The sequence below is a fragment of the Trichechus manatus genome, unplaced genomic scaffold, assembly GCF_000243295.1.
Source record: "Trichechus manatus latirostris isolate Lorelei unplaced genomic scaffold, TriManLat1.0 scaffold00047, whole genome shotgun sequence".
Lineage (NCBI taxonomy): Eukaryota > Metazoa > Chordata > Mammalia > Sirenia > Trichechidae > Trichechus > Trichechus manatus.
Genome location: NW_004443983.1, coordinates 9,112,084 through 9,134,587, shown reverse-complemented (window position 1 = coordinate 9,134,587; position 22,504 = coordinate 9,112,084). Strand labels below are relative to the sequence as shown.

Genomic DNA, 22,504 nt, shown 5'->3' with positions numbered 1-22,504 from the left:
GCTGGGTGCTCAATGAGGGGGCAGAGGTGAGCCACCTCAAACATGGCATACCTTCTTCAAGGGCTTGTAAATGAAAGGAGGCACAGCCCTACACAAGGCGGTCAGACCACTCCAAACACCCGGCATTAGGCGTCGGAGTCTACAAGAAAAACGTGAACACTCTCGACTTCCGCTTAACCACTACGCCACCAGGGCTTCCTCTAGGCTACCTAGCTGTGAAAAATGCGGCATGGCGCGCATGCGCATATCCACCACGGGGGTTCCGTCACAGGCGGCGGGAAGTTGGTTTTCTGAGCAGCAACTGAGCCACTTGAAGACGGATTGGCGACGACGAGCCAATAAACAAACGTCTCATTGGCTTTGCGTACACAGGCTCCGATTCTCCAGCTTCCCATTGGACCTTTCAAGCAGAGCGTGGGCGAGGCTCCTGGAGTTCCGCTTGTGCCTCGGCCCAGCCTCGGGGTCCAACGCTGAGGAACCCGGACGCAAGTGAGCGGGTCCCGCCCCCACCCCCTCCCCCTCTGCTCTTCTTTGGAGCCGCTGCTGCAGCTACTACCGCTGCTCGCTTTCGGGCGAGCCGGAGTCTCTGTGCTGTACCCTCGGTCCCCGGCCGCGAGGAGCCGGGATGCACTGCTCCTGCTGTGGGTCCACATCATGGAGACCAAACGGGTGGAAATTCCCGGCAGCGTCTTGGACGATCTCTGCAGGTACCGCGGCGCCCCGCGCTGCCTCGGCCACGCTCCGTGTCGTCCCCTTCTCGATCTCCGTGTTCTCTGAGATCTGCCGACCTCCAGACTCCTCCTGGTCTTTTCCCCGCCACTGATACCCATGTCCTCGTTTTCCTGTCCCGCCGCTGCCCGCTTTTTACTGTCGACCTTTCTCTCAGACGACACCACCCCTCTTTTTCCTCCGCAGCCTCCCTGTTTCTCACAGCCCCCCCCCATCCTTCCCCGCGGAGTACCCAGAATTTCCTCATTTTCCTATTTCCACAGCTGTTTTGCTTTCCCGCATGTGGAGGCGCTTCCCCAAAGCTTTGGCGTTTTCCGGCTGCCTCCTCCCCTTCCCCCTACCATTGTTTTTTTTTTTTGCCTCTCTGAGTTTCACCGACCGTTTTTCCACCTCTTTCCTCTCTCTCATTCCCGGATTCTGTAGAACGACCCCACTGTTCTAAGTTTTAGAATCTCGGGTGCCCGGACTACGCCAGGAGCAGTTTTCAAATTTACTTACCGTGCTCTCCCTGTATTCTTAGACGTCGTTGGTGTTCTCTGTAAATTCATATAAAGAATTAATTAATTATTCTTCGTGACCACCTAGGGACGCCAAAAAAAAAAAAAAAAAATCTCTTGTTCATCCCAACACTTACCGTTTGGGGGAAGGGAGAGTTTAGAGCTGCTTTTCTTTTCATCTCTTAATTATCCTTCTTAAAGGAAATTCTCAACTACATGGTTTTAAGTCATGGGATACTTTTATAAAAGAAATTTTCTGCTTAAGCTTATCGGCTGTGATTTCAGATAGCCAAACACGTGTACAATTGGACTTAAAATATTTTCTGAAGTAAAAATTTAGGTGCAGTAATAGCTAGGGCTCTCGCCGGGTGTACGTGAGTTGTGAAATAAGTTAGATTGCAAATGAGTGAAAACTCTGATAAAATAGCGCCCTTTTTAGTTACGCGTACTGCCGTCGATTCACTTCCGACCCATAGTGAGCTCCTAGGGTTTCCAAGGCTGTAAACCTCTACAGACGCTAACTGCCGTCTCTCTCTCCGTGGAGCCGCTGGTGGTTTGAAACCGCCAACCTTTCAGTTAGCAGTCCATCGCCTTAACCATTGCACCACCCACAGCTCCCGACTTGTAGGTCTAACTTCTAGTAGTGGTGTCGTATTCACGCTTTTTTTTTTTTTTTTTTTAAATGGGAAGGAAAGAGCGATTGTTGGTGGAGTTTCTAGTCTGTGAACACTAGGTGCTCCTTTCACATGTTATCATTCTATTTAATTCTCGCAATAACCCTATTTAGTAGGTGCAATTATTTCCATTTTCATCAGAACAGAGAGGTAATTTACACGAGGTCACATTCACTGAAATTGAGAAAGTCAGGATTTGCACCGTAGACCCTTTTCTTTCCAGTGCCTGTGCTTTTTCTCCTGCACGAGGCGGATGTAATAGGGAGTTAAGTAACATTTTAAACCTCACAAAAGAAAAGTACATGTATATAAATAAATGGACTAATTTTGCGACTAATAAGAACTACTGACACTGTACTTCTTTGGTGATGTTTAATTATAATTTTTAGAAATGATAGGTTCAAATGAACCACTTAAAAGTTTAAAAGGTACTTTATTTTCCATGATTCCAAATTTGGTGAGAAAAGAAAAAAAAAAAACTTGTATGTGGATAAATGACTAGAGGAACATCTACCAAAAGTGGGAATATGATGTTTATTTTCTTCTTCATGTTTCCAATATTTTTAAAAGGATGTGCATATTATTGGAAAAATATTCAGATGGCTGTTTGGAAAGGTGAGCAATAATGACGTATGGATTAATAGTGATAAGAATTGATTTAGAAGAAGACTGGGTGACCTTACACATTTTACAGGGCATCTAAACTAATTTAAAGTTTTCCTACTAGTATTGAGTTTAATTTGTATATTACCAAGGATTACATCATTTAAGGAAGTCTTAACGGCCATTAGGAAGGTGACTGATTTTATGTATGGAATCTGTTCACAAAACAATTATATTGTGTTTTGCAAACAGTGTGTTCAGCATCTGTTAAGTGTTACTTATTTGGTTTTCCAGTGAGCGTATTTAAGCTGTTTTCTTTTGCAGGTCATTTGGAATACAGTTAACTTTTTTTTTCCTTTAAGAAAAAAGTTTATCCAAGTAATCTGTTTTTTTTTTTCCTCTCTACAACTAACGATGATGTGTTTAACAATTAGGGCTAGCCACTGGCTAAACTAATAATGAAATCAAATAACCATTTCTTAAAACTTAAAGTTTTAAAAGTAATACCATTTTCAAATTAATGTTTATATCTTTACTGATTACTTTAAATATTTTTAATGTTAATTCTAGTTTTGATTGGGGTTTTTTCAAAAATTTTTTGCGCTTAGAATTTGTTTCCATTTCTATAAAAATAAAACTTCAATTGGAAGAGGTTTAATTTTTGGTACTTTGCGCTTGTATTCTTAATTTTATGAATTTCGTTTAGACTCTTGTTCTTCCTTCCAGTTATACAGCTTATTATTAGTGTATTTAGAAGGTTTTTTTTATAGATTACATATTCCTGCTAATCCTACCTACTCCAGTTTTTCATATACATGTACATATACACACACATAATTATTTTTTTTAGCATCTTTTATTCTAAAGCAATCTCTCCATCATTCCCATAATATTAATAAGTTTTGGAGACATGTAAAACTTGAGGTTTATTTTCATGTGAAAAATTAGAGCAGGAGACTTAAATTTTCAAAATGTGACTTTAACACTTATTAGACTGCTTAGTACCTAAGACATGGAATGTTACTTATGGTTTAATATGCAACATTTCATTTACTGGAGTACTGTGCAGCCGTTAGAAATTTCTAAGGCAGCTTGCTGGGGGAAAATACTTATGTTTCGAAAAGATGTACACAAGATACTATTGAGTGTACTGCTTATTTCGTAATTTGATGCCCCTTTTTAAAATGTTCTTTGTGTATGTGCGTGTATTTGCGTAAGCACAGGAAAAATCTGGAAGAATATACACCAAACTACTAACACTGGTTACTTCAGGATGGAATGGAATTAGAGAGGAAGGGAAGTCTACAATGTTCTAGTGAACGCACATTGCTCTGTAATTAGAAATGTATGTATAAAAATATAAATCTGCAGGACTTGGTGCACCATGATTTTTGACATTAAAAGATTTATGATATAGCTCAATTAGTAAATACGTTTGCCTTGAACATTGTGCTCTTTTAAAGATTGTATGAGATCAAATTGACAACAGTAACTCTAAAGCACAGAAGAGAATTTTAAAGGGCAAAGAGTCTAAGTTAATGGTGATGAAACAATATAGGTAGAGACAGAATGGTGACAATGTGAAGTATGTAACCATTGTCATTGAACTGTACTTGTAAAAATTGTTAAATTGGTATATGTTTTGTTGTGTGTTGTCACCAGAAAGAAATAAAAAGCCAAGTACAGAGTTTTTCAGTACTATTTAAGGTCACTTATCAGAGAAATGAAAAGTATGTTTTTAAGGTAAAAACTGAAAACTGCAGTTTGGCCATTTGTTTCTCTTTCAAGGAAATGCTTGGAATTTTTTAAAGGCCCTTTTATTAAAGAATTAGTGAGGCAACTCCGGTGTTAAAAGGATAAAGGTATTTTCTGGCAACTAATGTTGCTGCTGTTTTGGTTATATAATAGATTAATTAAATAATTTGTTCATCTTCAGCTTGCCATTTTAGTGTTGAATTCTACTGAAGCATTTTTAAACTAATTGCCTTTCCTTGTGCTAATGTTCCGTTGAAAAGATGCCATTTTGTGAGGTAGAGAAGCAATAACAAATTATTGTAGAAAGCGTTTTGTTTCAGCTATTAGTGTAGGTGTATTATGTGTGTTTGTATATACACGTGCATAAAACACACGTGCGTGTGTGTGTACACGTATACACATTTAATTTTTAAAGCAGGCCAGAACAGTCACAAAATGAAAGTATGAAATATGTGTAATTTTCATTTATCTAAATTTCCTTTTTATTATAAACTTCCTTAACTCATCAGCTTTTAACTGTTTTTTAAAAAGATTTTTTGTTGTTGTTGAGAATATACAGAGCAAAACATACCACTTCAACCATTTCTACATGTACAATTCAGTGACATTGACTATATTCTTCGAGTTGTGCAACCATTCTCACCCTCTTTTTCTGAGTTGTTCCTCCCAAGTTAAAATAAACTCACTGCCCCCAAGGTTTCTGTCTAATCTTTAAAAGTTGCTGTTGTCACTTTGACCCCATACAGGTAGCTCTTAAAAGAGCATAATGCTGAAGGCAGATTTTTTTTTTTTTTACTATTTACAGCTTTTAACTATTAAAGTCCTAATGCAAATGGTTTAAAAACAACCAAACAGTACAAAGAGTTTATAAACGAAAAGCAGCAGCCTCCTGTTCTACTCGTTTCTGTCCCTGTACTGCTCTTCCAAGGCATCTACTTTTACCTGTTTCGTATTGGATTCCCTGTTAGGTACTTCACTATTTTTGGATATACTTGTACTGATTTCTTATTTTATCAACTTTAGATGTTTAAGGATTTAGTTTATCTTCTTAGATATTAAGTAAAGGTTTAATTTACCATACCCATTGTTGCCCTTGCCCTACTTCCAATATGATTGTATCACTGTTTTAAGTTGTTTTATTGGGTACCTTTGTATACTTCACATTATATTTCTGTTTTATAAACTTATGAGATAGAATCTCTTAACTCTCTGCTTGATGAGGTGAGGCAATTTAATGTCCTGTCTTTTCTTCCATTTTCTTCTTACCCATTCCTTCAGCTTCTCTCTCTAGGTGAATTTAAAAATATTAAGCTTGATAATACAGTTAATCCTCATTATTCACAGATTCTGTGTTTGCAAATTTGCCTACTCGCTAAAGTTTATTTGTAGCCCCAAAATCAATACTCATGTGTTTTCACGGTCATTTGCAGACATGCGTAGAGTGGTGAGAAATTTGAGTTGCCCGAGGTGCACATTCCCACCTAAAGCTGAATAGGCAACACACTTATCTTCCAGTTTCAGCTCTTATACTGTAAACAAGTGTCCTTTTCGTGCAATATTTTTCCACATTTTTGTGCTTTTTGTTGGTCATTTTGCTATTTAAAATGGCCCCCAAGCATAGTGCTGAAGTGTACCTAAGTGCAGAAAGGCTGTGATGTACCTTATGGAGAAAATGTGTGTTAAGTAGGCTTTGTTCAGGCACGAGTTACAGTGCTGTTGACTGTGAGTTCAGTGTTAATGAATTAACAGTATATATTAAGTAAGGAGCCTTGAAACAAACACACATACATAAAACAAGGTTATGTATTGATCAGTTGACGAAAATGATGTGATCAGAGGTATTGGCTAATTCATTGTTCACAGTGTAACTTTATAGAATGTAACTATTGCCAACAGTGAAAATTGACTTATTTACATTCCAGTTTGCAATCCGAATGAAGTCCCTTGTACTTTTTACAGTTGATTGATTGCAAAAGTGAACCAATAAGAATAACATTTGTTAGTATAACACTGTAAAATATTTTTTCAGTGTAGAGACTAGGATTTTATGTCTTTTTCATAGGGATATTGTTAAGATTCCTTTGTAGGGATCTTAAGGGAGAGTGTCCAAGTGGAGTCTCCTTGTAGTCTACAAATTGGTCAAAATGATGCTTGCTACCTTTTAGCTTTCCTTTTGGGAAGGAAGCATACACCTTGATTTCTTCCCGCTCTTCTTGAAAAAAACATTTTTTTGACTGGATTTCTGTTCTAATTTTGGGTTTTTGCTTCACATTTGGACTATGATTCTGTTGTCCATCCATCACCTCCCCCCACCCCCCATAGTTTCTAAATGCTCAATTTCCCTTGCATCTATACGTTTGTTATAGACATCCACTCTCAGTTCTGTTGTATACCCACCGCCCCGCCCCACCCCGCCGGTGCTTTTATTGAGTTTATTTTAGTAATGATAGTTTTAATTTATAAGGGAGTGTATTCTCTGAGTGTGCCTCAAAAATAAATAAATAGAGCTGCTCTGAAAAAGGAAATTTCTTTGAAGACCTTAGTTATAATTAGTTCCATTCCCCACCCCTGTTTTCTTCTGGTTCCTGAATTACATTTTCTTCAAGGTCCGTTTTTGGCTTGTTTAATTTTTTCTTTGCCCTGTCCCAGTTTTTCCTTAGATGTTAGGTGATTTCTTGGTTGTCTTTTTATATTTAAGATGAGGCTGTAGAAGAGCTTGTTTATTGATAGGCTTTTCCTTTATGTGAGTAGATACAGAGCTGGCTCTTCTGCTAGGGACCCTTCAGATGCTAGTGTGTGGAAGCTTTGCTCTGGGGTGTCATCACTCACTCTATCTGCTAAAGTTAGAAAAGAACCATCAGGTGTTGTGTCCGTCCATTCCCCATTCCCTCTTCCCTTTCCCATTGTAGGGGAAACATCTGACTGTCAGGAGCGGACACTCTTCTTTTTACATGAACAGACCTTGCCATTACCCAGTGTTTTTTGCCCCATTTCTTATTCCCAGTTTACCTTTTTTCCACTTGGGGATGTGTTGGGATGGGGGTGGGATTGACTTTCTCCTTGTTTGAGGCATTTATCACATTTTAAATTGTGGCTGATATCCTCTGGAAATGTGTTAAAATGAAGATTTCTGGGTAAAGATGGTAGATTGAACACAAACATCTACTTTTGCTTCCTTCCTTCCGAAACTCCACTAAAACAGTAGGTTTTTTTATTTTAAATACGTAAACCCTCAGGAAAGGGAAGAGTGGGTGAAGACATAAGCAACAAAATTCTGAAAATTAAAACAAACAGAAAATGGTATGAGACTTAGCAGACCTCAAAGAACTAAATGAGAGACTGCTGTAGTAGTGTTAATCTACTCTGGAATGAGAGAATACTGAAAAGTGGGAGAACCAGATTTATGCGTCCTGTATGCTGAGAACCCTGCCCTCGTCCCCTACTCAGCTTCTGGAGTATGACACCAGGTCTTTACCTTCCAGGCAGAAGACGGAAAGATTATTCTGTAGGCAGTCTGACCGGCCCCAAAAGAAAGACCTAAGAATACTGACAGTGAAGTTTCCTCAACTAAATGGATCAGTCATATCCCCTTAAATTATGCCTCATAGACGGTACACAATACAGGGGAAACCAGCACAGCTTGTACAAGGAAAGGTCATGGAAGCTCCATAGACACATCCAAACTCCTTGAGGGACTGAATTGCTGGGTGGAGGGCTGTGGGGAGCATGGTCTCGGGGAACATCTAGCTCAGTTGGCATAACACAGTTTATAAAGACAATGTTCTACATTCTACCTTGGTGAGTAGCGTTTGGGGTCTTAAAAGCCTGTTAGCAGCCATCTAAGATACTCCTCTGGTCTCATCCTTTCGGGAGCAAGGGAGAATGAAGAGAACAGGATACAAGGAAAAGATTAGTCTGAAGGACTAATGGTTCACAGCTACCAAGGCCTCCACCGGACTGAGTCCAGTACAGCTAGATGGTGTCCGGCTACCACCACTGACTGCTCTGACCAGGATCACAACAGAGGGTTCTGGACAGAGCTGGAGAAGGTTGTAGAACATAATTCTAACTCACAAAAAAAAAGACCAGATTTACTGGCCTAAAGGAGACTGGAGAAACCCCGAGAGTATGGCCCCAGACACCCTGTTAGCTCAGTGGTGAAGTCATTTCCGAGGTTCACCGTTCAGCTGGGGAGTGGACAGCCCCATAAAACCAAATGGGACTAATGAGGCACAGCAGTCCAGGGACAAGGGCCAGAAGGCAGAAGGGGACAGGAAAGCTGGTGATAGGGAACCCAAGGTTGAGTAAGGATAGTGTTGATGTGTTGTGAGGTTGTTAACCATTGTCGTAGGGCAACATGTGTACTGACTGTTAAATGAGAAACTATTTTGCTCTGTAAGCCTTCATCTAAAGTGAGAATAGCAGCACAATTGGAAAAGTGTAGTTGATGTCACTGAACTGTGCATGTAGAAATTTTTGAAATGGTTTATCTTTGGCTATGTGTATTTTCACCAAAAAAAAAAAAAAAGGTTGAGAAGGGAGAGGGTTGACATGTTGTGGGGTTGTTAACCAATGTCTTAAAACAATTTGTGTACTACTGGAAAAAAAAAATTATGCCTCATAGTTTGATAAGCCTCCTAAACAGCTTTGTGGTCTAACATGCTTAAGTATAAACATCTGAGAAAGGCCTCTTAACATGAAACGTAGAGATCAAAATTAACAGCAACTGGGAAGAATCAGTCTATGCAAACAGAAGAAAACTTAAAAACAAACAAAACTTACATTGATCTCTTTCGAGGGGTAGATTTTTTGCAACCATGAAATAAGGACAGGATATGCTATAAAAGCATAATTAAAAAAAAAACTAGAAAGAGCATTTGGAAACTAAAAATACGAGAGCAGAAACAAAAACCTCAGTAAAGGGTTGGAAGTGAAGTTATGGAAATTCCCCAGAAAGTAGACAGGGAAAAATCAGAGGTAGGAAATATCACAGAAAAGACAAGAATCATAAGTGAATTCAGTTCAGGAGGTCCAGAAAAATAGAATGGAGAGCAGGAGGAAATCATCAACAAGATAATTCAAGAAAACTTCAGCGCTGAAGGGCTTCAGTTCTAGTTAGGATCCATTGAATGGTCAACCCAGGGGTGAAAAATAAAAACCAAAACCAAACCCACTGCTGTCAAGTGGAGTCCAACTCAGCTACTCCGTAGGGTTTCCAAGGCTGTAAATCTTTGGGAGCAGATTGCCACCTCTTTCTCCCACGGAGTGGCTGATGGATTCGAACTGCTGACCTTTTGGTTAGCAGCTGAGTGCTTTTAACCACTGCACCGCCAGGACTCCTTGGATAAAAAATAGACACTGGGAAGTTTCAGAACACTGGGGACAGAGGGTATCCATATACAAAGGATTAAGAGTCTGACTGGCTTAAATCTTCTCAACATTAAAACTGAAAGCAGGGAGCAATGTCTTCAAAATGCTGAAGGCAAATGATTTCCAACTTAGAATTCTTTACTCTGCCAAATTATTAAGTGAGGATGTAGTAAAGATATTTTCAGATGTACAATATCTCAATATTTATCTTCCCTCTATCCTAACTCCAAAAGGTATGGGAGAATGTGCTTCATGAAAACAAAGTAGATGAAGGAGAAGGGAGACAGGATCAAGAAACATGAGATCTAATATAGGATAGAGGCATAGGAAACCACAGGATGCTAGTAAAGAGATGGTGTAGAATGACAGATGTATACTAGGTGTAGAGGGCAACCAGTCCAGATTGGAACAGGTCAGAATGCTCTAGGAAAAGCTTCAAGGTGAAACTGAAGCATGTGAATGAGCATCTTGAGAAACATTTAGAGAAATGGAGGGTTGAATTAGTGACAAGTACAGAGAAGATGAAGCAAAAGAAGAGACAATCATTAATTACAAGGAGAACAAGAATTGTTCAGGAAAGGAGAAAAATCATGGTTTACCATATGGCTTAGTTGTGAATTGTGTTTATAGAGTCATAATAATGCAGAGACTGAATGTTGATCTAACCTAGTAGTTCTCAACTGGAGTGACTTTTCTCCCAGGGAACATTTGGCAATATCTGACATTTTTGGTTTTCACAATTGTGTGGGTGATACTGCCATCTAATGGATAGAGGCTAGGGATGCTACTAAACATCCTACAAGGCCCAGGACAGCCCTTCACAACATTGAATTATCTGCCCCAAAATGTCAGTAGTGCTAAGGTTGAGAAACCGTGACTTAACCAAAATGATGATATAATTTTGTTGGGAGAATGGAGAAATGAGAAGGGTGTACGGAATGGGAATGAGAATAGAGTTATTCCTCATTTACTGTAGTGGAAGTCAATAGGAAATGCCCCAAACTGAGAAAATAAATAGTAGGTGGGTTTTTTTTTGAGACACGGAGATAAATAAGATTAGATTAAAAAGGCTAGTCTTTACAGTGTTCTTTGGATGTGTCCTGTGTGTACCACCTAGTGATCAATATGGGACCTGTGTAGTGATCTGTCTCATAGTTCACTTCTCAAAGTTTATGGTATGCTGTTAGAATCTAATCCAAGCTTGTGCAGATTGGGGATGCGCCCTGAATTCATAAACAACTTTATTGGTCTGTTTCCCTGGACCTCCCCTTTTTGGCCCTGTGACCAGAAAGTTACTCTGCTGTGTACTTCCTTCAACTGTGCCCTTGTTTGGGACCAAGCAGCTGGAGAACAAAGAAAGAGAAAAAGCAATAGAAGTTGACCCTACTCTCTTGGGGCCACAGTTGTAGCAAGTGGAGAGGAAGGTTCCTGTCTTTTAGCCTCTGTGGATCCCCCTTGCTGCCACTGTTGTTGCCACCTCTGGAATCATCATGAGATTGCTTGGGGACTGGAGTGCAAGAGAATGGAGAAGAGAAGAAAGGGGGAGTTTCCCTTACTGACTTCAGAGTGTTAGGAGACCCCTTTATTCCCCTTTCTTGGTCCTTGAGGCCGGTGCCACTAGAGGGCTTCTCCTGGAACTCTCTGTCCCTGCTGATGCCCACTTCTAGGCCCCCTCTCCATCCAGGCCTGGGAGTACTTTTTGGGGAAGGGGTTTGGGAGTGGTAAATTTACTTATAATACAGGTAGTCCCCAATTTGCCATGTATTTGAGTTACAATGAACTGCACTTAAAACTGTCTCCCCCCACTTTTTTTGATACATCTTATCGTTAGTAATATGTACTACATACAGTGTTGCAGCCTGTAATTTGCTAATGTTATTCTCAAGTGTTCATTCACAGATGTCCAATTTTATGATTGACTGTTCAAAACACTACTGTGTAACAGAGGAAAGAAATGCTGAAGAAATAGTGAGGAAGACGAAGGAGAGAAGTTGTCAAAAATTTTTACAGTGAAAGGATTAGCCGAACTTTTTTCTAAACTAAATCAGGAGCTTCAGTTGCTTGAAAACATGGACCCAAATGTTGATTGCTTTGCTAATAAAGTCAATAGGCAGGTTTAGGAAGCAGTGAGATGTTACTGCGAAATATATGAAGAAAAAAAGACAAGGACCATACAGACAACTCCACTAATTTTCTGACTAGAAATGCCATCCCCATTCCCAGGGATAATCCAGAAGATCCAGAGCCTTCCACAAGTGGAGTTATTACTGCAGCTGACAAAATGTCAGCATCATTCAACTCTTCTTTATCATTGGGGTAAATTTTTATGATTAGTGGATTTTTTATGTATGTATGTATTAAAATATATCTGTAAATTTATATGTAACTTTTGCATCTTCCAAAGACAAATGAAGATTGGCCTTATAAAGATACTGATGATAAAAGGCAATAATAATGAAAACAAAAAACAAAAAAAAAAGGTCTTCGACTTATGTCAGAACTGACTTACAGCAGGATCGTTGGAATGGAACCACATCATAAGTTGAGGACTACCTCTTCCTTAATTTTCTTGTTACTATTTACTTTTTAGAGCCCTCAAATAGCTGCTGTATGCATTCTCTCCAGGTTTTAAGCTGTAATTTATGGGAGGGACAAATTGGAGTGTCCTTAGTCCATTTTGCCAGGAATGGAAACCTATATAAGCATTTAAAAGATAAATTTTAATTATCAGTATGTGCCAGACAATTTGCTAGGCTCTGGGGATAAAAAGTTGCAAAGATACAGTATGCTACCTCAGTGAACTAATTTAGAAGGGTTTATGGACAATTATAAAAATTAGATAATTGCTGAAATGGAGAGTCTAAGACAGTGTAAAAGTCTGTTCATAGGAGTCTGGTTTATCTCTAGAAGAGTGAGTGTAAGTCTTGAAGGATGAATTAGAGGTTTGCTAGATGGACACGAGAATAGGAGGGTACATATATATGGATGGTAACTTAGGGCACCTTCAAAAATTAGGCATCTCTGGCTATATATAAAGAGTCTCACAGAGTGATAGAAGAGGTTGGGCACATGGGCAAGGACCAGATCCCAGATACCCTACAGAAAAGTTTAAATTTTATATCTTAGATAATGTCATTAAGGTAGCATGTTATACATTTTACTGTAGTGTATGTAAAATTTAAGCTCCTTTTTCTGCAGAATTTTTCCATATTGAAATGTAGATTACTGTGCATGCATTTGTCCTATCACTTACTTAATCATTCCCTTATTGGAATATTACATTATTTTTTAATTTAAAAGTATTTTTTTTTGAGATTTGATTTGAAACTTGGAGACAACCAAAGATCATTTGGACCATAGTTAAGTTAATAATGTAAATTAAATGGTTAAACATTTTTATCTTAAAAAATTGTGATTTTAAAAACCAGTGGCCTTTTTTTGTGTACTTTAAAATGTTTTCAAAGATTGCTAGAAAAAATGCTTAATAGTGGAAGATGTGATTGGTAGCTGCTTGAGGTGACTGCTGTGGATGACTTTCACTTAGATATATAAATTTTGATTTGTCTGTTTAACATAAAAGGATGGCAGTGGGTTTGGTTTTGGCTTATCTTAATCACCACATAAGTACATGTGTACATATAGTGTATATTTATTTGATATATGCCCTTGGAAATGTTACCAGACATTGGAGGAACTCCTGGTAAAGGTTGTTTTCTTGTTCACCTTTGTTAGTTTATCTCTGTACTTGTGAACAGGGGGTAAATGGGCTCTTGAAGTCTTTTAGGAGTGAGATACATGTCATATATTCTTTTTTTTTTTTAAGACTTGTTTTCTCTGTAATAATTTTCCCCAGATATTGCTTCCTTGATCAGAATTGCTCTTGGTCCCTCTTCTGCGTTGATGGGTCAGGGATGAAGCAGTTAACTGACTAAAATAAATTGTTACGGTTTGTAAATGTAATTTTTATGTGTGTTTTATTTTTTGACAGCCGATTTATCTTGCATATTCCGAGCGAGGAAAGAGACAATGCAATCCGAGTGTGTTTTCAGATTGAACTTGCCCATTGGTTTTACTTGGATTTCTACATGCAGAACACACCAGGATTACCTCAGTGTGGGATAAGAGACTTTGCTAAAGCTGATATCCTTTTTATTAGTGTAATGGTTGTCTTTCATTCTTGTTAATAAAATATTTTAGCACAAATTTCCCTTTGCTTGTCTTTGAGATTTATAGCCTATAGAGAAAACATATTTGATTTCTGAAAATGGTTGAATGTAAATAGTAGCCGCAAATTATTTATATTGTTCTTAATACAGACCCCTTGAAATATTTACTGATGATTAGAATTAAATTAAATTTTTTTTTTTTAGGTAATTAAAGGTAGCTTATTTTAGAACTGATCTGTGGTTTACTTTTCTCTTGTTGCATTTAACCAGATAATCTTTAGTCAAATCATCATCTTTGTGGGAGAGAAATTTCTTAAATAATTATTAAATACTATGTTCAAAGCAAGGAGCCCTAGAGGTGCAATGATTAAGCGTTGGGCTGCTAACCTAAAGGTTGGTGGTTTGAACCCACCAGAGGCTCCACGAGAAAAAAGACCTGGTGATCTGCTTCTGTAAAGATTTACAGCCTAGGAAGCCCTACGGGGACAGTTCTGCTCTGTCGTATAGGGTCATTATGAGTTGGAATTGACTTGACGGCACACAACAATGACAACATGTTCGAAGCAGTATGTATTTATTTTTTAAACTTTATTGAATTTTTAGTAAAAGTTTACACAGCAAGTTAGGTTCCCGTTTTGACAATTTCTGCACAAACTGTTCAGTGACATTAGTTATATTTATCACAATGTGTCAGAATTCTCTTTGTTCTGTTTGTTCCATTTCCAGTACTCTAGTTTCCCTGCCCCCTTATCTTCTCATCTTTACTTTTGAGTAATTGTTGACCTTTAGTTCTCATACTGATGGCTTTTAAGTAGAACACCGATATTATGGGTAATATCCTTTGTATTGTTGGACACTGGTATTTCGCAAAAGGGTGATACCAGGATAGGTTCTAGGTTTAAATTGTGTCTCAGGGCGATAGTCTCAGGGAGTCCTCTGTTCTCTACTGCTCCAGTTTGTCTTGCCTTTTTTTTTTTTAAAAAAAAAAATAAGAATCTGAGTTCTGCTCCACATTTTTCTCCCATTCTATCTGGGACCATTTATTGTGACTGGTCAGAACAGTCAGTGGCACCATCTAGTTCTTCTGGTCTCAGGGTAGATGAGGTTGTGGATTGTGTAGACTTGTTTCTTCTCTGAGCTTTTCGTTACCTTACCGTTTTGCTCCTGGTGAGTAGAGACCTGTAGTTGGGTCTTAGATGGCCTTGAAGCAATATTTTTGGTTCTGTGGCAAATACAAAGAAGTCCTTGCCTTCCAAGAAGGCTTTTTTCTTTCTTTCTTTTTTTTTAAATAAATAAGACAGAAGCATATGAATTTATTTATTGTAAAAGATTTGCACAAATATTTGTAAGATTTTAAAAGAAGCTATGTTAAAAGGTAAAAACGATGAACTGCTAATGGTCCTGATATTAAATGTTTTTAGAATTTGGAAAAAGAAAGATTTTAGGCAAAGCTATATTTTTCAAAGAATATAGGATTTTTCTAAATAGAAATGAGGTTTATATAAAGAAAGAAAAGGGATTAAGCAGAATTGGAAAGTTGGAAAGTATAAGGGATATCTTGGGAAGTAAATTAATTTGTATCGAACAGAGGGTAATTAAATAGCTCCATAGTAGGAGATGCATATGGGAAGATATGTAGGGGGGAATTGTGAGAGTTCTTAAATCTTGAGCTGAGGTGCTTTGATTTTTATTCTGTAGATCTCTGTTTTTAACCATGGATCATGTGTTCAAATAGAATTGTACCCACAAGCCCAGTGTACTAAGGTAGTGTTAGAGTAGGGGCAGGGCACCTAAAATACCCTCACACTCAGCTCCTGATCACTTTCCCTGAGCCCCCTGAAATGAACTCCTAGGGCTCTGCAGAAAGTGGATGAAACACTGTTCTAGATAACTGTTAACCACAGAAAGTTTTTGAATAAGGGTAAATAATATTACTCAGATCATCTGAAAATGGTATTCAAGAAGGTAATAATTGGCAGGATAGATTTTGCACGTCATGTGGACTGATACAGTACTTGAGATATGGAGCAATAAGGTCCTGTACCCTAGTAGCGGGACGACCAAGAAAAGACTGATAGGAGACAGATTTCAAAGGAAGAAATGAAATGACCAAGCTTTTTGTCTGATTAAACATGTAAAAATGAATGAGGAATCAAAGGGAATGGAAGTATCTTGAGTACCCTGTTTGTTACAGACTCAGTGATAGGCTCTGTGAGAATACATAGAAGACTTTGCTTTTAAAACAGTTATCTACTAAAGAAACACAATTAAAACAGCCAGATCTCTCATTCTTGTGGTGTTGCTCTGTTTGCAGAGACTTAGGGTTTGTCAGTGCAACTTCGCATACTTTGGGGTTCTGGATAATATTTCATCTCTAAGAAGAGAGAGACAGGAAAGGAAGTTACTATATGGCAAATTATGGTAGGGTAGTACAGGGTTCATTGGGAACAGAGAAGAGGGAATACCTAACCCAGATTTGGGGGCTAGATAGCCTTCTTTGGAAGAAGTGATAGCTAAGATCTGTGTAAGGAAGTGAAAAAAGTTAACTATAATTTGATTGTAGAGTAGGTGGTGAAGGACAGGAGATGATGCTGAAGAGTTAGTCAGGGGCTAGGTGGGGGCTAAAGTTAGTAAGGGTCTTATAGGTCGTATTTGTTCCGACTTTATCCATAGGAGCATTAGGGGAATAATAAATCCATTGCCATTGAGTGGATTCTGACTCACAGGGACCCTGTAGGACAGAGTAGAGTTTCAAGGCTGTGATGTTAATATGGAAGCAGACTGCAACATCTTCTTAATTCCACTGAGTGGCTGGTGGGTTCAAGCCCCTAACCTATGGATTAGCAGCCAAGCGCTTAACCACTGTGGCACCAGGGCTCCCTAATAGAGGAATACAGGAGATTATCTTTTTAATTAAACTTTTTATTTTGGGAAAAAAACTTCAATTTACAGAAAAGTTGAAAGACTGTTGCAGTGAACTGCCCTGATATCGTTCATCCAAATTTGCCCATTGTTAACATTTTGCCTCATTTGCTTTATTTCTCTCTAAAAGGGTGTTTTAAAAGAGTACTTTGGAATAGTGTGAGCAGTGAATTGGAGGAAGGCAGGACTGGATACTAGGAACCTACCTCATTTCACTCACTTATGAGAGGGCTAATGTAAACCTGTTGTAGAAGTGAATTAAAGAGGTCGAATTTGAAAGATACTTAGGAGATAAAATTGGTGATGTCTTGAATGTCTAAGAATAAGTAGAAGGAAGAATAAAGGATGGTACCCAGGTTTCTGGTTTGTGCAATTTTTTGAGTGGATAGGTGTGGTATCCCATTCATAGAAAAAATATAAGAGGATAATTTTCGTGGGGTAAATGGTGGGCTCAGTTATGGACAAGTTGTTTGTGATACCTTGGGGATATTGGAGTGGAGAGGCTGCATACTGTAAAAGTTAGTAGCATGCGTTGCGGAGCCAGATTCCCAACTCTGTCATTTACTAACTGTTCCAAAATCTTGTGATTTTTCTTCAGTTGTTGTCGAGTCGATTCCAACTCAGGATGACCCCATGTGTGCAGAGTAGAACTGCTTCAAAGAGTTTTCAAGGCTGAGACCTTTTGGAAGCAGATCACGAGGCCTTACTTCGAAGGCATCTCTGGGTAGGTTTGAATTGCCAGTCTTTTGGTTAGTAGTCTAGCACTTAACCATTTGTACCACCCAGGGACTATTCTTTCAGAAGCATTCAGCAACCTGGGTATTTTGGATTTGCTCCAGGTTTGAAGTTTTGTCAGGGAGTTGTATTCAGAGGACTGTGAGGAAAAGGAATTGAGAATAGTGTTAAGTGATGGGTCATGGAGTTTATGGAAGAAAATAAAAACAGGATGGTAGTAATAGGGGAAAAGGAAAACAGTCAAAGACTGATGTAGAGTAACAATATAGTGAAGAAAGCTGTAGAAGGTTGTGGTCAGAGTATTTTATTTTAATCAAATTGCCAGAATAGTTCCAGTGATGGGAAGGTCTAGAGTGTTGGTGTGGAAGTTGGTCCCTGAAGTGGGAGTAGATGTGAAGGACAAGGAAATCAAGGAATTGAGACTGGAGTTTGAGATGAGTTGTCATGGGGAAATGGATGTCATTTCAGATAATGGTTTGAATTTGAGGTGGTGATTACTGTCCAGATGATTGTTTCTTCCTAGAGCAGGTTTTTCATGGTTTTGCAAAAATGTTTGAAATCAAAGAGAGTGTCAAAACCACCAAATTGTTGGAGAAAAGAGAGAATATGGGTAATCCAAGTGAGCATGTACTTAAAATTCTCACATTCTGTTATTAACCAGTCTCCACCCATGTGATCGCTATGAGTCTGAATTGAGTCATGGCAACTGGTAAACTGGTGGTAAACCTCCTTCTGTCCTTTTCTTGAAGTCTCTGTAGTCCAGATTGAAGACTCAAAGTAATTTGGTTATGAGGTTAAGGAAATCATAGTAGTCAAGTAAGAATTTCAGTAAAAATTAGAAATAATAGTTAATAATTATTCACTGTATGCTGTAGGCTTTTTCTAATGGAATATATTATTTCATTAAATACAAATGGTAATTTAAAACTTCCCACCCCTGCGATTGAATTGAGTTGCTATTTCCCCCTCCCTCCCCCGCCAAAAACAAAAACAAAAACAGACAACCCAGTTGCCATTGAGTTAATTCTGACTCATGGAGACTGCATGTGTTAGACTGGTTAGATAAAGAATGTAAGAATTTTAGGTACTGTCGTTGTGTGCTGTGGAGTCGATTCCAACTCACAGCAACCCTATATGACAGAGTAGAACTGCCCCTATAGGGTTTCCTAGGCTGTAATCTTTGTGGGAGCAGATTCTCCTGTGGAGCCATTGATTGGTTCCAGCTGCCTACTGTTTAGCAGCCGAGCCCTCATTGTGCCACCAGGGCTCCTTTTAAGTACTATTAAGTACTGTTAAATATGAAGGAGTAGAAGAGTGGTCAGTGGAGAAATTAATGTCATCTAAGATTGAGTTTGTCACTTGCTAATTGTATGGAGTTGAGCAAGTACTCGGTGGGTTCTTTTCAGTATTAATTACAAGTGCATCTTGAACTTTAGTTGGTTCAGTCAACTCAGTTATTTTGTTGTGGTCTTGTGATAGAAAAAGTAGATAAACGAAGTCTGTAAAAGTTTCCAAACTTAAGTCAGATGATTTAATTTCTCTCACTAAACCTTTCTTTTTTTTATTATTCATTTTAAAGAGTTGTTTAATGGGTAGAAAAATAAGATAGCAGTTGGAGGTTTTAGCTTTTTGTGTGAAACTGATGCCCCTTGAAATTATTAGGAACATTGAAGGGAAGAGGAAGAGAAAGGAAAGAGAAACTGGATAAGCACAATTGGAAGTTATCATTGTTCCTGGGTCTTTTTATATCAGTGTGTCTGTGGTTAATTTTTTAATGGAAAACATTATTCATTTATTTAAAATTTATACTTTGTGATGACTTTAATTTAAAACACATAGGGATTTTATTAAACATCTAAAGCCAGACTTTTATTGGGAAGTACCTCTCAGAATCTTAGCAAGCCTGTGTAGAACTGTAAGAGCTTCATGGAATGGTTAATGTTGCATCCACAAACTTTATCTCTTTTTCTCCCAAAATGTGAAGGCATGGAATAATTATATTGAGATGAATCTCATGCCTGTGTTTTAACTACAGTGTTGCTATCGATGGTTGATTTTTGCGGGGGCTATTTGCAGGCCTCTTTCGTTCTTAATGGAAACTCTGGTAACGTAGTGATTAAGAGCTACGACTGCAGACCAAAAGGTCACTGGTTCGAATCCACCAGGCACTCCTTGGAAACCCTGTGGGGCAGTTCTACTCTATCCTACAGGGTTGCTGTGAGTCAGAATCGACTCTTCGGCAGCACGTTTGGTTTTTTTTTGTTTGTTTGTTTTAGTTCTTAATACTACTATAAAAACCAAACTAATGTTAAAATACAAAACAAGGTTTTAAACACAAAATTGTAGAACTCATGCAGTTCAAATGAATAGCATGAATTTAATGTTTGTGTTTAAACCAGACCTGATCACAATGTGAATATGACGTTGACTTCTTTGAGGGTGTTTTGGGTTTGAGGTGCTTATAGTACCAGCTCTCCTACCATCTTCTCTGTTTCATCTGTTACGAAGCCTTTCTTTCTGTTCCCTGTTAGGATGTGTCCTTTGGCCCTAACCCATCAATTGCATATTCGGTTGCGTTTGTTTCTAATAGCCCACAGCAGTTAATACAGTAGTAGTGCCATTATGGCTTCTGAAATCAAGTAGCAGTACTTGATATAAGTGGTCGTCCGGATGATTGAAAATATACCCATATTACATGTTTTTATATTAACATGAAAATGAAAACACAGAACATAAGTTTTTATAGCGGACTTCAGGATGCTTAAGAAACGTTATCATAAATGATACTTTGAGAAACACTATCGTAAGTTATAATTTTTGCCCATACTTTCCATAATTAACAGTGTTACAGTGATGAGGCATTTGCTAACATGGAGTATTAGAAGCCTGAAGCATACATACAAATTGTATGTTTAGATTGTATTTCCTTTTTTTAAAAAAATCATACTGCCTCATTTTGGGGGCATGCCAAATTTATTTTGAAACTGGCTGTATTTTCCTTAATACCTAAATTTAACCTTTCTCTATAATCCTTACTAAATCTTCATTAAAATATTTTTTAACTATTAAAGCAATACATGTACATGATAAAGAAATTCAAACAGTATAGAACTTTATCTGTAGTTCTACTTCCCATGGTTAACCACTTTCACCTTTTTTTGTTGTTCATTTGATGGTTTCTACCCCTCATCAATGTAGGTGTACTGTACTTCTATTTCTTGCTATCAGTTTCAGTGTTTGTTTACTCCAGTATGATGAATTCAGCTTCCATAATGACAAGTACTTGTGTTCACGTGGTTCAGAATTCATTTGTGTTAACTTAGGGATCCAAGGCTAATGAATACCCAAAACTTTCTTGATTCATCTTTGTGTCCAGGCTAAATGCAGAAGTTATTAACAATGTCTTGGTTAAGAGAAAACAAATGTGGAAAAAAACTTAGGCGAGTTGAAGATATGAGTAATTTCATGTAAAATACACAGTTGATTTAGATGGAACTCTTTCTGTAAGTACTGAAGTTGTATTAACGGAGAAAGTAGTTTCCTTGACACTACTTATACTTTTCAGTCATTGTCCATTTTTGCTGCCACAAGGCGAAGATGTGGAAAAAGTTTTGGATGAATGGAAAGAATATAAAATGGGAGTACCAACATATGGTGCAATTATTCTTGATGAGACACTTGAAAATGTGAGTGAAATAAAGGATTTTTAGTGAAATGGTGATCAGTTATTGATTTTTATCTTATTAATAAATATATTTTATTTTGAACTGAAGTTTGAAAATATACTTAGATTTTAGTGCTAAAAGGCCAAATTCTTGCATATTTAGCTTGTCTGCATTCTGGGTCTTAGGATTTTATACTTGTTGCAGTGTGACTTAGTGCAAGGAGATGTCATTTCATTTTTGAGGAAATATTTTAAACAATACAGAATGCTTGCCCTCACACTAATGGTAGTACATATATTCAGACTCGTAGAGGATACTTAAACCAACTACTGTATAAAACTATTGGTTGTAACAGTTACACTTAACTAAGGAAAAAAACACCTTTAATTTAGAAAGGAGCCTGGGAAAGAGGGCAGGTTTTAGTATTATCTCTGCTTGTTTCATAGGTACTACTGGTTCAGGGATACCTAGCAAAATCAGGCTGGGGATTTCCGAAAGGAAAAGTGAATAAAGAGGAAGCTCCTCATGATTGTGCTGCTAGAGAGGTAAGTTGCTACACTTTGAAACACTGTAACATTTGATTGTTATGATCCGGGTATGTTTTTTTAAAGCGATATAGACTTACATGTTTGGACAGTCTAACCCGTTTTCCAGAACTTGACTGCATGATGAAGTAACTTACCTTTTATAATGTTTTTATAAGATAACTGTTAATTCTTTTTTCTACATCTCTCTCATTTATTCTTCTACCCATTTCCATTTTCTTTCATTGTCTTTTTTTTTTTTTTAATAGTGTATCTTTTACTCTTTGTGATGGTATCATCTCCATCTTTACCTTTAGGATTTTGTATCCTGCAACTTTGCTAAAGTCACTTACTTCTAGTAGTGTTTTTGTAGATTCCGCTGGATTTTTTTACATAAATGGTCATGTCTGTGAATAAAGACAGTTTTACATCTTCCTTTCTAATCTGGATGGTTTTATATCTTTTTCTTGCCTTACTTCACTGGCTAGATCCACCAGTACAATGTTGAATAGACGTGGTGAGAGTGGATATCCCTGCCTTGTTTCAGATCTTAAGGGGAAAGCTTTTATAGTCTTTTACCATTAGATATGATGTGAGCTATAGATTTTTTGTAGGTGTTCTTTTTTTTTTTTTTTTTTCCCTTTTTTTTTTTTTTTATATTGTACTTCAGGTGCAGGCTTACAGAACAAATAGTTTCTCATGAAACAGTAGTACACATATTGTTTTATGACATGTCAACATGTCAACCCTCTCCCTTCCCAACTTTTTTTTTTTTTTGGTGAAAATATACATAGCCAAAGATACACCATTTCAAAAATTTCTACATGCACAGTTCAGTGACATCGTCTATCCTCTTGCAATTGT

General features: G+C 37.8%; 1 protein-coding gene across 4 annotated transcripts in view; it reads left to right on the top strand.

The window, feature by feature from the left end:
- The first annotated feature begins 453 nt into the window (after positions 1 to 453).
- DCP2 (decapping mRNA 2) overlaps positions 454 to 22,504 on the top strand; it is a 53,226-nt gene continuing 31,175 nt past the window's right edge. The window contains exons 1-4 of one of the 4 annotated variants that reach the window (XM_004376988.2): positions 454 to 707; positions 13,617 to 13,768; positions 21,010 to 21,137; positions 21,563 to 21,661. In XM_004376988.2, the coding sequence (XP_004377045.1) occupies positions 655 to 707; positions 13,617 to 13,768; positions 21,010 to 21,137; positions 21,563 to 21,661 (432 nt within the window). In that variant the 5' untranslated portion in view covers positions 454 to 654. Of the gene's footprint in view, positions 708 to 8,801; positions 11,945 to 12,118; positions 12,170 to 13,616; positions 13,769 to 21,009; positions 21,138 to 21,562; positions 21,662 to 22,504 lie in introns of those variants that run through there. The other 3 variants (XM_023731969.1, XM_023731968.1, XM_023731967.1) reach the window with 3 other exon arrangements.